Below are 13,910 nucleotides of genomic sequence, written 5' to 3' on the forward strand. Positions count from 1 at the left end.
TCTGGCTCCTTTTTTCTAGGACTGTCTTGACATTAAATACCCTACTGGATAATATCCCCATGAACCCCTCAACTGTCCTAGAAATGCCAATATTTTATCAAATAGTGACAGAATTGAGTCAGTAATCATAGCAATACCAACTTCAACAACTCACAGAGATCGCATCTCAGGTCATGTGTCTTTGGTCCTTCACTGATACTGATAACATCAGCTTTGAGAAAGACATTCAATATAGGTAATGTTTCTGCTGAAAGTCTTTGTTTGTAAATAACAGAAAAGAATTCAGGGTAACTTAAGTAAAAAAAAAAAAAAATTAAATTAAAAAATAAAATAATTAATTAAATAACAATAAAAAAGTCTTTAAAATTACATATAATCATTATTGCTTTATAGCAGTGTTGATAGATAACATACATTACAACGTTGATAGGTAACATTTATAGATAGCTCTTTCCATTTTATTGTACCTATATAATGATGGGTGTTAACTAAACCTACTGTGGTAATTATTTCATAGTCCATTGATCTGTGTGGTGCACTTATATGTGAATTTTTAAAATTGATCTTCACAGGAGGTTCGAAGATGACAACTGGCAGGAAGGTAGGGAGGGAGAGTGTGTGAGAGGGTGAGCGAGCGATAGAGGAGTGTGTGGATGTGTGTGGTGTGTGTGTGTATGAGCTAGGGACAGTTAGATTGTGAAGGTCTTCCAAGGAGCTGCCAAACCAAGCAGTCTTGGATGACAGAGCCCTGTGCACAATGCAGACACTCTGAGGTGGCCAGTGCAGGCACAGAGACTATGTCATCTTGAAAAACAGAGATGCATGAGACTAGGATCCTAGCCTCAGCATCACCCAGTCTGGCCTCAGACACAAACCAGGACTCTGCAGCCACTAGGGACAGAGACCTGCGACCACATCTACAGACCCACAGACAACAAGAATCCAGACATCCCTGCTGCAGATTTCTGTGAGTCAAGGAGCCTATCTCCCTTCCTGCAGGCTTGAGAGCAGAGCCAAGTAACTGATAGACCCCACCTCGCATGGGCTGCAGCACCTCTACAGGATTTTGAGCCTGGGAGCACTCAGACACTGGGAATCTATTACCTGCAATGCAATCAGGTGATCAAACTTGAAGCCCACTCTGAAACTCCGCCCCATCCAAGCTGAGCACAGAGGCTTTTGCAATTTTACAAGTCTTGTCTCATAAGAGTGTGTCCAGCACAGAAGTTCTCCCAGCATAGACACAGCTGATCCTCATAGCCATTTGGCCTAAAGGTCAATTCCTCCCCGTGATACCAACAACAATCAAGACTTAACTACAACAAGACCAAACACACAGTCCACAAAGGGGTGCACCAAGAATGCCCACCTCAGGTAACTGGGGAGGCTGAGCCACTGTGCCCTAGAGGATACCTACCACACAAAGCTACTTTACCAACTCAGGGAAGCAGAGAAAATGCAGAGACAAAAAAAAATGATCACAAGTGAAAGAAATGGAGGAAAACAAATGACTAGATATAGAGTTCAAAACCACATTTATAAGGTTTTTCAAGAATTTCCTAGAAAAGGCCTATAAATTTAACGAGACCCTCAAGGATATGAAAAAGAACCAACTAGAAATTAAACATACGCTGACTGAAATAAAAAGATATTATGCAGAGGCCCAATAGCAAACTAGAGGACCACAAGAACCAAGTCAAAGATTTGAAATACAAAGAAGCAAAAAAACACTCAGCCACAAAAGCAAAAAGAATCCCAAAATTTGAAGATAGTGTAAAAACCCTCTGGGACAACCTCAAGTGTGCCAACATCCAAATTGTAGGTGTGCCAGAAGAAGAGAGAGAGCAAGATAGTGAAAACCTATTTGAAGAAATAATGACCAAAAACTTCCTCCATCTGGTGAAAGAATGGAAGCACACAGAGTCCCAAACAAGAAAAACCCAAAGATAATCACACCAAGACACATCATAATTAAAATGTCAAGGGCTAAAGACAAAAAGAAAATCTTAAAAGCATCAAGAGAAGGCAGTTATTTACGTACAAGGAAGTGTCTATACAACTGTCAGCTTATTTCTCTACAGACACTATGCAGGCCTAAAGGGAGTAGCAAGAAATATTCAAAGTGATGAATAGCAAAAACCTACAACCAAGATTATTCTACTGAGCAAAGCTATCATTTAGAATTGAAGTTAAGATAAAGAGCTTCACAGACAAGAAAAATCTAAAGGTGTTCATCACCAGCAAATCAGTATTATATGAAATGTTGAAGGATATTCTCTAAGAGCAAAAGGAAGAAAAAGATTAAAAATATGAACAACAAAATGCCAACAAATATATACTTATCAACAACTGAATCTAAAATCTAAATAAATGAAAAAGAAATCTAATGTACAGAATAAACTGTTGAATAAAATAGAATCAGAGGCATGGCAATGGAACAGACTGATGATTCTCAGAGGGAAGGGGAGTGGGGGTGAAAAGAGATTAAACAAAGATCTTAAATGCATATATATGCATTACCTATGAACACAGACAATAGGGTGGTGAAGGCCTGGGGCGAGGTGGGAACTGGGTGGAGGGGGGCAATGGAGGGAAAAAAGAGGAACATCTGTAATAATCTCAACAATCTATTCTACCTAATGAAAAATAAATATGCAAATTGACCATCACTCTAAGATACAAGATGGCTGCCCCCATATGGTCAAAGATGGCTCCCACCATGTGGACACAAGATGGATGCCACAAGATAGCCTGCAGGGGAAGACAGTTTTGGGCATTTAGGAAAGACAAGGCCAGCAGAGGAAGGCAGTTAGGGGTGACAAGGCCAGCAAGGGAGGGCAGTTGGGGGGGACCAGGTCTGCAAGGAAGGGCAGTTGTGGGTGATTAGGGCAGCAGGGAGGGAAGTTAGGGGTGATCGGGCTGGCAGAGGAGGGCAATTGGTGAGACCAGGTCTTCAGGGGAGGGCAGTTGTGGGCAACCAGGACTGTAGGGGAGGGCAGTTAGGGGCAACCAGGCTGGCAAGGGAAGGTAGTTAGGGGTGACCAGGCCAGCAGGAGAAGGCAGTTAGGTGTGACCAGACTAGCAGAGGAGGGCAGTTAGAGGTGACCAGGATGGCAGAGGAGGGCAGTTAGGGGCAATCAGGGAGCAGTTAGGTGTCGATTAGGCTGGCAGGGGAGTGGCTAGGGATTGATCAGGCTAGCTGGCAGAAGCAATTAGGCCCGCAGGTGTCGGCAACCTATGGCTCCAGAGCCGCATGTGGCTCTTTTGAAGCTTCACCGCGGCTCTGACAACTGGCAAGCCCGTGTGAAAATGAAGGTAACGTCTTACAGCCCTGATGTGCTGACACTGTGCACTGAGGTTCAGGAGCAAAAATCCCATTAACCAGGTAAATTAAATATTTTAATTAGCTATTAATTTGCAAAAATATATTTTACATTGTTAAGTGAAAAAGTCCTTTTTTTCTTCAGATTGACAGCTAACTGCACGATCCGGTATATAGCATTAAGGTAAGAAACAATATATGCAGTGTTATATTTGTTTTAAATGTCGCAATGGTTTTACGGCTCCCAGGTTTTTTTTTCCTTTGGAAACGTGTCCAAGTGGCTCTTTATGTCTTAAAGGTTGCAGACCCCTGGATTAGAGCAATCAGGCAGAGGCAGGCAAGCGTTTGGGAGCCAGCAGTTCTGGATTGTGAGAGGGATGTTCAACTGCCCACTTAGGCCCGATCAAAATAAGATCAGTCCTAAACGGGCGATTAGACATCCCTCAAAGGGTCCCAGATTTGAGAGGGTACAGAATGGTCTAAGGGACATCCCCAACCCCACCATGCATGAATTTCGTGCACCAGGCCATATATATATATATATATATATATATATATATATATATATATATATATATATATATATATATATATTTCAGGAACTACCGAGCTGCAATGACTTGGCAGCAGCGGTTCTCAGGTGATGCACCCTGAAACCAGAAAGGAGGAAGCCCATTTCCTCACGGGGCTGCACAATTCCACCTTCAGGCATGGGTTATGTTGTTGCTGGGGCACTGTCAGCCCCAAATCTGGTTTACTGCACACTTAGCGTTTGCATTCCACACCCTGTATGACAGCAACTTTGGAGAGTTCCCTTTTGCATTCTGGGACCCTCAGGGGATGCTGAAGAGCCAGTTTTGGCCCAATCCCCACTCACTCTGCAGATGCCCTTTAAGCCATGGCACCATCCCAGGTGCAGCTGGCCAGGGAGGGATCCAGGGAGGTGGGCTCCAGGGCATGTCCAGCTTATCTCACCTAGTTCCACCCTGCCAGCCACCTTCTAATTAATTTATTTTCAATGTGCACAAATTTGTGCACCAGGCCAGTAGTTAATATTTTAAAAAGAAGAAGAAGAAATCTAGTTTACCCTGGGCAATAAACAGAGAACAAAAACTGAAATTAGCATTAGAATTAGAGATTCTATATTGTGAACTGCTTGATAGCAAGACCTCTGTGTTTGAAGTTTTACCACAGCTCTAGGGCTTAGTTCAGGACATATAGTCCCAAGGTTTGTTTGTTTGCTTGTTTGTTTGTTTGTTTTAACAGCTTCATTGAAATATAATTTAAATACTATAAAATTCTTCCATTTTAAATGCACAAGTCACTGATTCTTAGTACATTTATATTTGTGCAACCATTGCCCCTCTCCAATTTTAGAACATTTCTTCCACCACAAAAAGATCTATTGGATCCATTTGGTCACCACTTATCATTGACTAGTTTTTTTGTGACCAAAAAGTATTTATTCAGGGAAAAAGAAAAGCATGCAACCCTGTACATGCAGACATGGAAAGTCACTTGCACACTCTGGCCTGTATGCCAAGATGGAGGGGTATTTCTAGAAAGGAAAAGGAAGTTAAAGGAAATGGAAGTTAGAACAATAGAATCTATAATAATAAAAGGATAATATGCTAATTAGACCAGAGATCCTCCTGGACATCATTCCAGCCATTCTAGAGAGTGTGAAGTCATATATCATTTTTTATATATATTTCCCAAATGGCTAATGGTGCTGAATACTTTTTCATGCCCTTACTAACCATTCATAAATATTCTAGGTTGAAATTTTTCATTGAATCCATGGGTTATCTTATTATTATTAAACTAGTGACCTGTTGCAGGAATATTCCTGCAAGACTTCCTGCCTGCCACCTCCCCCAACCCTCCACCTTTCCCACTGTGGCAGGCAGGGTGGGGCGGGACGGGACAGGTGGGGCACACCCTGCTCGTCCCACCTGCCCCACCACACCTGCGGCCACCACCACCACTGTCTCCACCGCGGCCATCACCGCTGCGCACCTCGCCCCACACGCCCGACCCACAGTGCCTGCTGCTGCCGCCTCTGGGGCCACATGTGCCACTGCTGCACACCCGGCCCCACTCTGCCCACCCTACCTGCCGCACCTGCCACCCCTGCTGCCTCCTGACACCACAGCCTCTGTGGCTACGTGCCGCAGCTGCATGCCTCACCCAGCCCCACACACACTGCTAGTGCTTTTCCTCCAGCAGTCGCAGCAGCCTTGCTTTCCACTTTCCCTCCCTCTTCCTTCTATGCTATCTTCAGTCTTCACTCCTCCCTCCCTCTGTGTATCTTTGATGGGTTAATTTGCATAGTCTATCTGATTGGCTGGTGGAAGTGGTTTGTAGGTGTAGTTGAGTGATGGTTAATTTGCATATTACTCTATTACTAGGTAGGATCATAAAAGTTCTATTTATATTATGATTACAAGTTTCTTATCAAACATAGTATTTATAAATATTGTCTTTAATTCACTAGGTTATCTTCACTTTCTTAAAAATGTTTTTGAAAAGCATAGGTTTTTAATTTTTAAAGATGAATTTGTGTTTTTTAAAATCATATATAAGCCATCTTTGCTGAATACAAAGTAAGGAAGATTTTCTCCTGTTTTCTCCTAAAGGATTTATAACTTACAAACAGTCCTATCCTCCTACCTCATCAAATGTACCCTCACAACTACCTAAAAGGCCAGATTCAAAGGTAAAGTTCTCAGACTCTAAGTTCTACATCTAAATGTAGTGACGTGGAGACTACACTTATCCCCCTTCTTTTCTTACTCTGTGGTCACACCTCACTGTGAGGAGCCTCACAATGCTCACTTCCCCTAAGTTGCAAACAGCTGCCTCCTGCTTCTTCTTCACTCATAGGTTCCCACACCAACTGTCTGTTTCCCTGGGAAGACCAAGCCAGGAAAGGAGCTTGTGAAGCTCTGTAAATGGACCTGTGGCCATTTATGTAGGGGATTTCAGTTTTCTGGGTACTTAATGTGGGCTAAGGTGTTCTGTGGGAAAACATCTCCTTGATTCCACTGTCTCCTCCTCAAAGTGAGGCCTTCTAAAGTAAAGGGACCAGAGTTGGGCTCATTGCATGAATCTGAGTGTGGCACTAAGGCTGCCAAATCTTGTGGGGGAGAAAATTAGAGGAGAACTAATGGTCACTGGCCCTAGGAACATGCACACAAGAGGACTTGCTCTTCCATCCAACCTTAGGAACAGAAAAGGGCATCCATAAAAGTAAAGTGGGAAAACAACCTCAGAAGGATTTATTCAGTCTTGGGTCTTGCAAACCTGTGGTATTATTGTATTTCCTCCATTTTCCTGGCTTTTATTCCCCAATCAGATTTCAACCTTTATGCCAACAATTTTATTCATATACCTGTGCTTTAACATAGCTGCCTATGGGTCTCCAAGGCCAATTCAGGGGTAAAGACCTCCTGGCTCCAGGCTCTCTTCACTGGTTACATCCAAAGGCAATGCCTCTAAGTGTTTCATGAACACCAAGACCACTGTGTACTAGCTGTTCCCCTCGTTGTGTGGATGCCTGAAGTTTCCTCCAAGAATAGAGAGCTCCAATACATTAATCTTCACAGTGAGCTAGCTGTGTAGTTTAAGTGGGGCTAGCACCTCTGTTCTATCATGCATGAGCAAGTACTGATAAAGAGGTAGTGCAACGCAGGGAGACATTCAGCTCTGCACTGCCCCATTAATGAGTGTGTGTTTGTGTTGCAATTCCCTTGATACAGGTGAGGCAAATCTGAACTTCATTTACTACTCAGCACCAAAGGCTTCCCCATGACTTAGGGGCAACTCAACAGCAATCTGTCATTTGTCACACACCTTCTTATGTTGTCTTTCTCTGCTTGGCTGAAACTCTGAGCCATGCTCAAGCAACCATTTCAAAGATTGCCATAGACACTAGAACACTGTTGTAGTAGAATCTTAGAGAAGACAGATGCCTCATAGAGGGGGATGGTAACCCAGTGGTTATTTTATTTTTTAGGGGGGAGAGTTTATAAGGAATGCTGACACCAAGCAGCAGGGTATAAACTGGCATACACTGAAAAAATTTGAAGAGGGGGAGAAATTGGAGTTGACCCACATATAGTGAAGTGAAAGGCACTTTCAATGAAGAAGCAATAGATAGCTACTGGTGCCTCAATTTGATCCCTATTAGATGCATCTACTATTATATTGCAGATACAGAGACAGAGAAATACTATTGAACATAAAAGTATAAAAATGAAGAGGAAAGGAATGGGTTGGACCACAGCATCCAAGAAAACAGCTGCCAAAGTCCCATTCACAGCACTGACTTGTATTCTTTTTTTTTTTTTTTTGTCTCAAGCCAGATTTATTTTTAATTCAAATAAAAAATACATTTGACCACATAAGTAAACAAAAATAAAGAAGTAAAGACATGATAAAAAAAAATAATGTAATAATCATATGTAACAAAATGAAATAAAAAACAATAATTTAAAATAGTATTATGACAAGTTTGCATTGAATATTCTCTAGTATAATAAATTTAAATGAGGAGAATACTTTTTCTTTTTCTTTTTTTTTTTTTTTTTTGAATGTTGGTTAGCACTCTGGACTCTGAGTTGTATTCTTTATGGATTCCCAGAAATTCTAGTACTATTGCTCTATAGAACAATCCTGATCAAGCTCTGAAATTCCTAATTATTTCTCTCTTTAGAGTTCTATTCACCACCCATCTTCCTTTCCATTCTTTGTGTCAAAAATACAATAGCCCACGATGTGGAAAGTTCATTTTTGTAAATATTGAGTTTCTAATTACTTATTCACTTAATAAACACTAAGCCCTATGCTGGATATTGGGGTTATCAAGATGAATGGAAAAAGTATGGTTCCTAATATTTTAAGATTTACATTATATCAGGTAGAAGGATAGACAAAAGTAAGCACATAAGCATAATAGAAATATCATCAAATAATGAAAATGACTATGATAATAAAGTAGGCAAGCAATTGCAGTGCGGGTGGCCAGAGAAAGCATCTTTTGAGATAAATTCTTTGAGCTGAGAATTGAATTCTTAGAAGGAGAAAGTCATGTAAAGAACTGGCATGGCTATGGCTGGGATTTGATCTATGAACCAGGAAGTCATGGTTGGATTCCCAGTCAGGGCACGGATTGTAGGCTCTATCCCCAATAGGGGCATTCAGGGCAGCTAATTAATGATTCTCTCTTATCACTGATGTTTCTCCCTTCCTTTCTAAAATCAATAAAAATATATTTTTAAAAAATAATGTTCTCTTACCCTTTGCAACATCATGGATGGACCTGGAAATTATTGTGCCAAGAGAAATAAGCCAGTCATTGAAAGACAAGTATCACATGATCCCATTTATATGTGGAATCTTATGAACAAAATAAATTGATGAACAAAATAAGTCCAGAGCCATGGATGTATGGAACAGATTGACAGATCTCAGATGGGAGACAGGAAGAGATTAACCAAAGAACTTGTATGCATATATGTATAGCCAATGAACAGAGACAATAGTTAGGTGGAGGTCTTGGGTGGAGTGGGAGCTGGGTGGAGTGGGGCAAAGAAGTGGAGGGAATGAAGGACATCTAAAATACTGCCAACAATAAAAAAATAAAATTTATAAAAGAAAAGGGTTCTAGAGATGGGTTACACAAAAAGGTACATGTTCTTTAACACTACTGAACAGTACATTTAAAAATGGCTGAGTTGGTAAGTTTTATCTTATGTCTGTTTTAGCACAATTAAAAAAAATGTTAAAGAAAAATAAAAAAAGTAAAAATAAATGTTAATGTTGAGAGAGAGAGAGAGAGAGAGAGAGAGAGAGAGAGAGAGAGAGAGAGAGAAGCCAAGCCCTTTTTGTCTATTTGCCCATGGGTTAAAATATTAATAATGAGAATTTGTCTTCTGTGCTCAGTCCTCACCCAGTCTCTATCTCCAATGTCTGGCTAACTGTGTACCTGCCACTGCGGCTTCTAACTGTTCTTTTATTTTTTTTTAATATATTTTATTGATTTTTAAAAGAGAGGAAGAGAGAGGGATAGAAAGCTAGAAACATCAATGAGAGAGAAACATCGACCAGCTGCCTCCTGCACACCCCCTACCAGGGATGTGCCTGCAACCAATGTACATGCCTTTGACCTGAATAGAACCTGAGACCTTTCAGTCCGCAGACTGACTCTCTATCCACTGAGCCAATCTGGTTTCTGCTCCTAACTGTTCTTAACTCATTTTCACTTTTCTCTCAGGCCTGTCTCTTGCCTTCTTCCTTTAGATCAGAGGAATTATACACACACACACACACACACACACACACCCCTCCTATATTATATGGGATTTTCAGAACTTGTTCGTTTTATTTTATTCACCACCAACTTTGTTTCATGATGGTGTTGTGTCTTATAGGTGCATCATTTTGTAGGATCTCCTTGGCCTGATCTCAGTGCTTTCAGCTCAGGAGGCTATATTCATTTTGTTAATGGCCGAAACTTCTTGGCCCTTTTCACTCTCTTCACCTTTCTTGGAATTTCTATACTAGTGCAAGAGGATTTTTTTCTTGAACTCCCATGAAGCAGTCTTTTTATTTCCCTTTGTATCTTCTTCACCTAGAAGGGCAACAGGATGACCCCAGAAATTCACTGGATGGGAGGAAGAATATGGAACAGGATAGAAAGGAGGGTTTCATGGGAAGAGGCATAGGCAAATAAAGGGTTTTTTGCCAAACAAGGAACAGGCAGGAGTCTTGGGGAGAGGGAAATCAATAAGAAAGAAAAGGAGGAGCTTGGATGAGGTAGTCTCACCTTGCCACCATCTCTGGACCTGGGTTGATAGGGGTTCTTCCTCTTCTTTCTCCGTTTTGTGGTTGAAGTTGTTTGTTTTGTGCTTGCGGTTGCTTGTTCCATAACTTTTCTACGTTCCTCTGGTTTCCTGGCAACCTTAGCCATGTTGAACCATCCCTGTGGCCCAGAGCTCCTAGCCAAACTGAAAAATATCCCTTGCCAGAACAATGAAGAGCCACACCCTTCAGCTTTGTTTGTTCAGCAAGGCAGTAAATGATTAGAGGGAGGGGCTTAACATGACATCACAAATCACCAGTCTTGGCTCCTCCCTCATGGTGGGGTTGCTAGGGAAACCAAGATATGCTGATTGGGGTTGGAGAGAGTTGGCATTTCCTGAACATTCCCCTAAAGAACTTTCCCAAGGTGGCCTGCTATCCCTTCTCATCATGTGCATACATGGCAGGAAAAATGTTTCCTTCAAGGCCTTCTCTTTAGCCACTCCAGCTCTTTGTTTTATTTTGTTCTTTCCCATCCTTCACCATTACCTAGTATTTTGGATATTTTATCTAAAATCCTTCAAAGATAACATAACTATATTTAAATATCTATGGAGATGCAAATCCTCCCATTTCCCTTCAACAGTTTTCTCTTATGAAACTTGAAGATAGAGTCCCCTTTTGGCTATTACCAGGAAAATTCCCCCTCATATCGTTTTCTCAGCTTCTATGTTGATCACCTCAGTATTCTGTTCTCTTGTCTGAAATTTCTGCTTTTATCAGTAATCAGAATAGTATGGTACTGGCATAAGATTAGACAAGTAGAGCAATGAAATAGGATTGAATGTTTGGAAATACATATCTAAGAATGCTAAGAATGCCAAGAACATTCAATGGGAAATAATAATTATTTTCAACAAATGGTATTGTGAAAACAGGATATCCATACGTAAAAGAATAAATTTGGACCCTTATTCCTCATTATACAGTACTCAGATGAACTCAAAAAAGATCAAAAACCTAAATATAAGAGTTAAAATTATAATAAGAAGAAAGCATAGGCAAAAATCTTCATGATTCTTGAATAGGTGATAGTTTCTTAGGTATAACAGAAAGGATATAAGCACAAAAGAAAAAATTGACAAGTTGACATCAAAATTAAAACTTGTGATTTAACAAACCCTATCAAGAAAGTGAAGAGACAAAACTGAATGTACAGAAGTGAAGGAACAGAATAGGAGGCAAATTTTGTACATCATATGCCTGTAAGTAAAGTTTATCTAGGATATATAAAGAACCACAATTTAAAAAATATTTTTATTGATTTCAGAGAGGAAGAGTAAAATATAAAATCAATAATGAGAGAGAATCATTGATTGGCTTCCTCCTACTACCCCCACTGGGGATTGAGCCTGCAACCCTGGCATGTGCCCTGACCAGGAATCTAACCATGACTTCTTCATTCATAGGTCAGTGCTCAACAACTGAGCCACCATGGCCGAACAAGAACAGCACAATTTAAAAGTGGCCAAAAGACCTGAAAGACACTTCTCTAAAGATATACAAATGGTCAATTAGCACACAAAAAAGATACTCAACATCATTAGCCATTAGGAAAATGCAAATCAAAACCAAAATGATATATAATTTCACACCCACTAGTATAGCAATAATTTAAAAGTTAGATAATAACATGTATTGGTGAGGTTGTGAAAAAATTGGAACCCTCATACCCTGCTTGTGTGAATGTAAAATAGTGTAGCAGTTTGAAAAACAGTTTGACAGTTCCCCCTAAAAGCTAAGCATAGAGTTATAATATGACCGTGGAATTCCACTCCTAAGTATATCTACCCATGAGAAATTCTATATCCACTATATCCACACAAAAACATGTACATGAATGTTCATAGTAGCATTTTTCATAAATTCCAAAGATTGGAAACAACTCAAATGTCCATTAACTGGTAAATGGATAAATAAAATGTGGTATATCCATAGAATGGAATTTTATTTGGCCATAAAAGTGGAATTCTAATACCTGCTGCAACATGTGCTAATTGAAAAAAGCCAATCACAAAGGACTACATGTTATATGTTTCTACTTATATGAAATATCTACATTAGGAAATCTGTAATCACAGAACATATAGTAGTGGTCGCTTAAGGCTGGGCAGGGAACAGGGATATTAGAAGGTGAATATATTACATCTTTGAATTGTACACTATAAATGAATGAATTGTATGCTTTATGAAATATCTCCTATCCTACCTAATAAAAGAGTAATATGCAAATTAACCATCACTCTGCTATACTCAACAGCCACACCCACCAGCCACACCCACCAGCCAATCAGAGTGAGTTTGCAAATTAGCCCCAACCAAAATAGCTGCGACCACAGAAAGCAGGAAAGAGGCTTGGGTTTCCTCAGCAATAGAGGAAACCAAGCTTCTGAAGCCCTGGGGGCCCTAGGCCTCCACTCCAGGCTACAAAGTTTCAATTATAGAAGGTAAACAAATCCAAACAGAAATGGCAGCAGCCATGGAGTGAGCAGGGGGCTTGGTTCTGCTCCAGGCTACAAAGTTTCAGTTGTAGAAGGTAAATAAATTCCAGATACCAGGGCCTCTGTTTGGGTAGCCAAGGGGTGTGGCTGGCCTGCAAACCACCACAGGCCCCTCGCCCAGGCTGCCCCATGCCGCAAGAGAACCCCCAACCTGATCCAGGACACCCTTCAGGGCAAACCAGCTGGCACCAGGCCTCTATCCTATCTAATAAAAGAGTAATATGCAGACTGACCATCACCCACACAAGATTGCTGCCCCTATGTGGTTAAAGATCCTGCCCCTAGGTGGACACAAGATGGCCACCACAAGATGGCCAGCAGGGGAGAGTAGTTGGGAAGGACCAGGCCTGCAAGGGAGGGCAGTCGAGAGGGACCAGGCCTGCAAGGGAGGTCAGTTGGGGGCAATTAACCCTGCAGGGGAGGGCAAGTAGGGGTGACCAGGTCTGCAGAGGAGGGAAGTTGGGGGGAAACAGACTGGCAGGGGAGCAGTTTAGACATCAATAAGGCTGGCATGGGAGTGGTTAGGGGGTGATCAGGCTGGCAGGCAGAAGCAGTTAGGGGCAATCAGGAAGGCAGGCAGGCAAGCAGTTGGGAGCCAGCAATCCTGGATTGTGAGAGGGATGTCTGACAGCAGTCCTGGATTGTGAGAGGGATGTCAACGGGTAGTTGAACATCCTTTGAGGGGTCCCAGATTGGAGAGGGTGCAGGCTGGGCTGAGGGACACTCCCCTACCCTGTGCTTGAATTTTGTGCACCGCTCCTCTAGTTTATATAATAAAAGCCTAGCAACCATTACAGCAGAACAACCATAATGACCAGTCACTATGATGTGCACTGACCACCAGGGGGCAGACGCTCAATGCAGGAGCTGCCCCCTGATGGTCAGTGCGCTCTCACAGGGGGAGCACCCCTCAGCAGGAAGCCTGCCTCACTGCTGGTGAGTGCATTGGCAGTAGTGGGAGCCTCTCCCGCTTCTGTGGCAGCACAAAGGAGCAGCGAGCAGGTGGGTGATAAGGAGTAAGAAATCCAAGATTGCTAGAGAGATGTTGACTGTTGGGGCTCAGGGATTGGGCCTAAACCAGAAGGCAGACATCCCCCGAGGAGTCCCGGACTGCAAGAGGACCCAGTCGGGCTGAGGGACACCCCCTACACCCTCAGTGCAGAAATTTTGTGCACTTGAGCCTTTAGAATGTTAATAAAGCTATTTTAAAAATATGAATAAGA

At 41.7% G+C, this 13,910-nt stretch overlaps 1 protein-coding gene across 1 annotated transcript; it reads right to left on the reverse strand.

The window, feature by feature from the left end:
- Positions 1-9,818: 9,818 nt before the first annotated feature.
- LOC123652192 (spermatid nuclear transition protein 3) lies at positions 9,819-10,380 on the reverse strand. Its single transcript, XM_045580390.1, has 2 exons — positions 10,152-10,380; positions 9,819-9,956 (listed from the first exon to the last, which is right to left on the reverse strand). The coding sequence occupies exons 1-2, from the start codon at positions 10,293-10,295 to the stop codon at positions 9,819-9,821; spliced, it is 282 nt and encodes a 93-aa protein (XP_045436346.1). The 5' UTR covers positions 10,296-10,380.
- Between the last annotated feature and the right edge of the window lie 3,530 nt (positions 10,381-13,910).

This window comes from Pipistrellus kuhlii, unplaced genomic scaffold (genome assembly GCF_014108245.1).
Source record: "Pipistrellus kuhlii isolate mPipKuh1 unplaced genomic scaffold, mPipKuh1.p scaffold_m20_p_124, whole genome shotgun sequence".
Lineage (NCBI taxonomy): Eukaryota > Metazoa > Chordata > Mammalia > Chiroptera > Vespertilionidae > Pipistrellus > Pipistrellus kuhlii.

Bases quoted from the DNA above. Each gene is read 5' to 3' on its own strand.
- LOC123652192 (XM_045580390.1), bottom strand. From the start codon at position 10,295: ATGGCTAAGGTTGCCAGGAAACCAGAGGAACGTAGAAAAGTTATGGAA. The intron at 9,957-10,151 runs GTGAGACTACCT...TTGCCCTTCTAG, and splicing joins GGTCCAGAGATGGTGGCAAG to GTGAAGAAGATACAAAGGGA.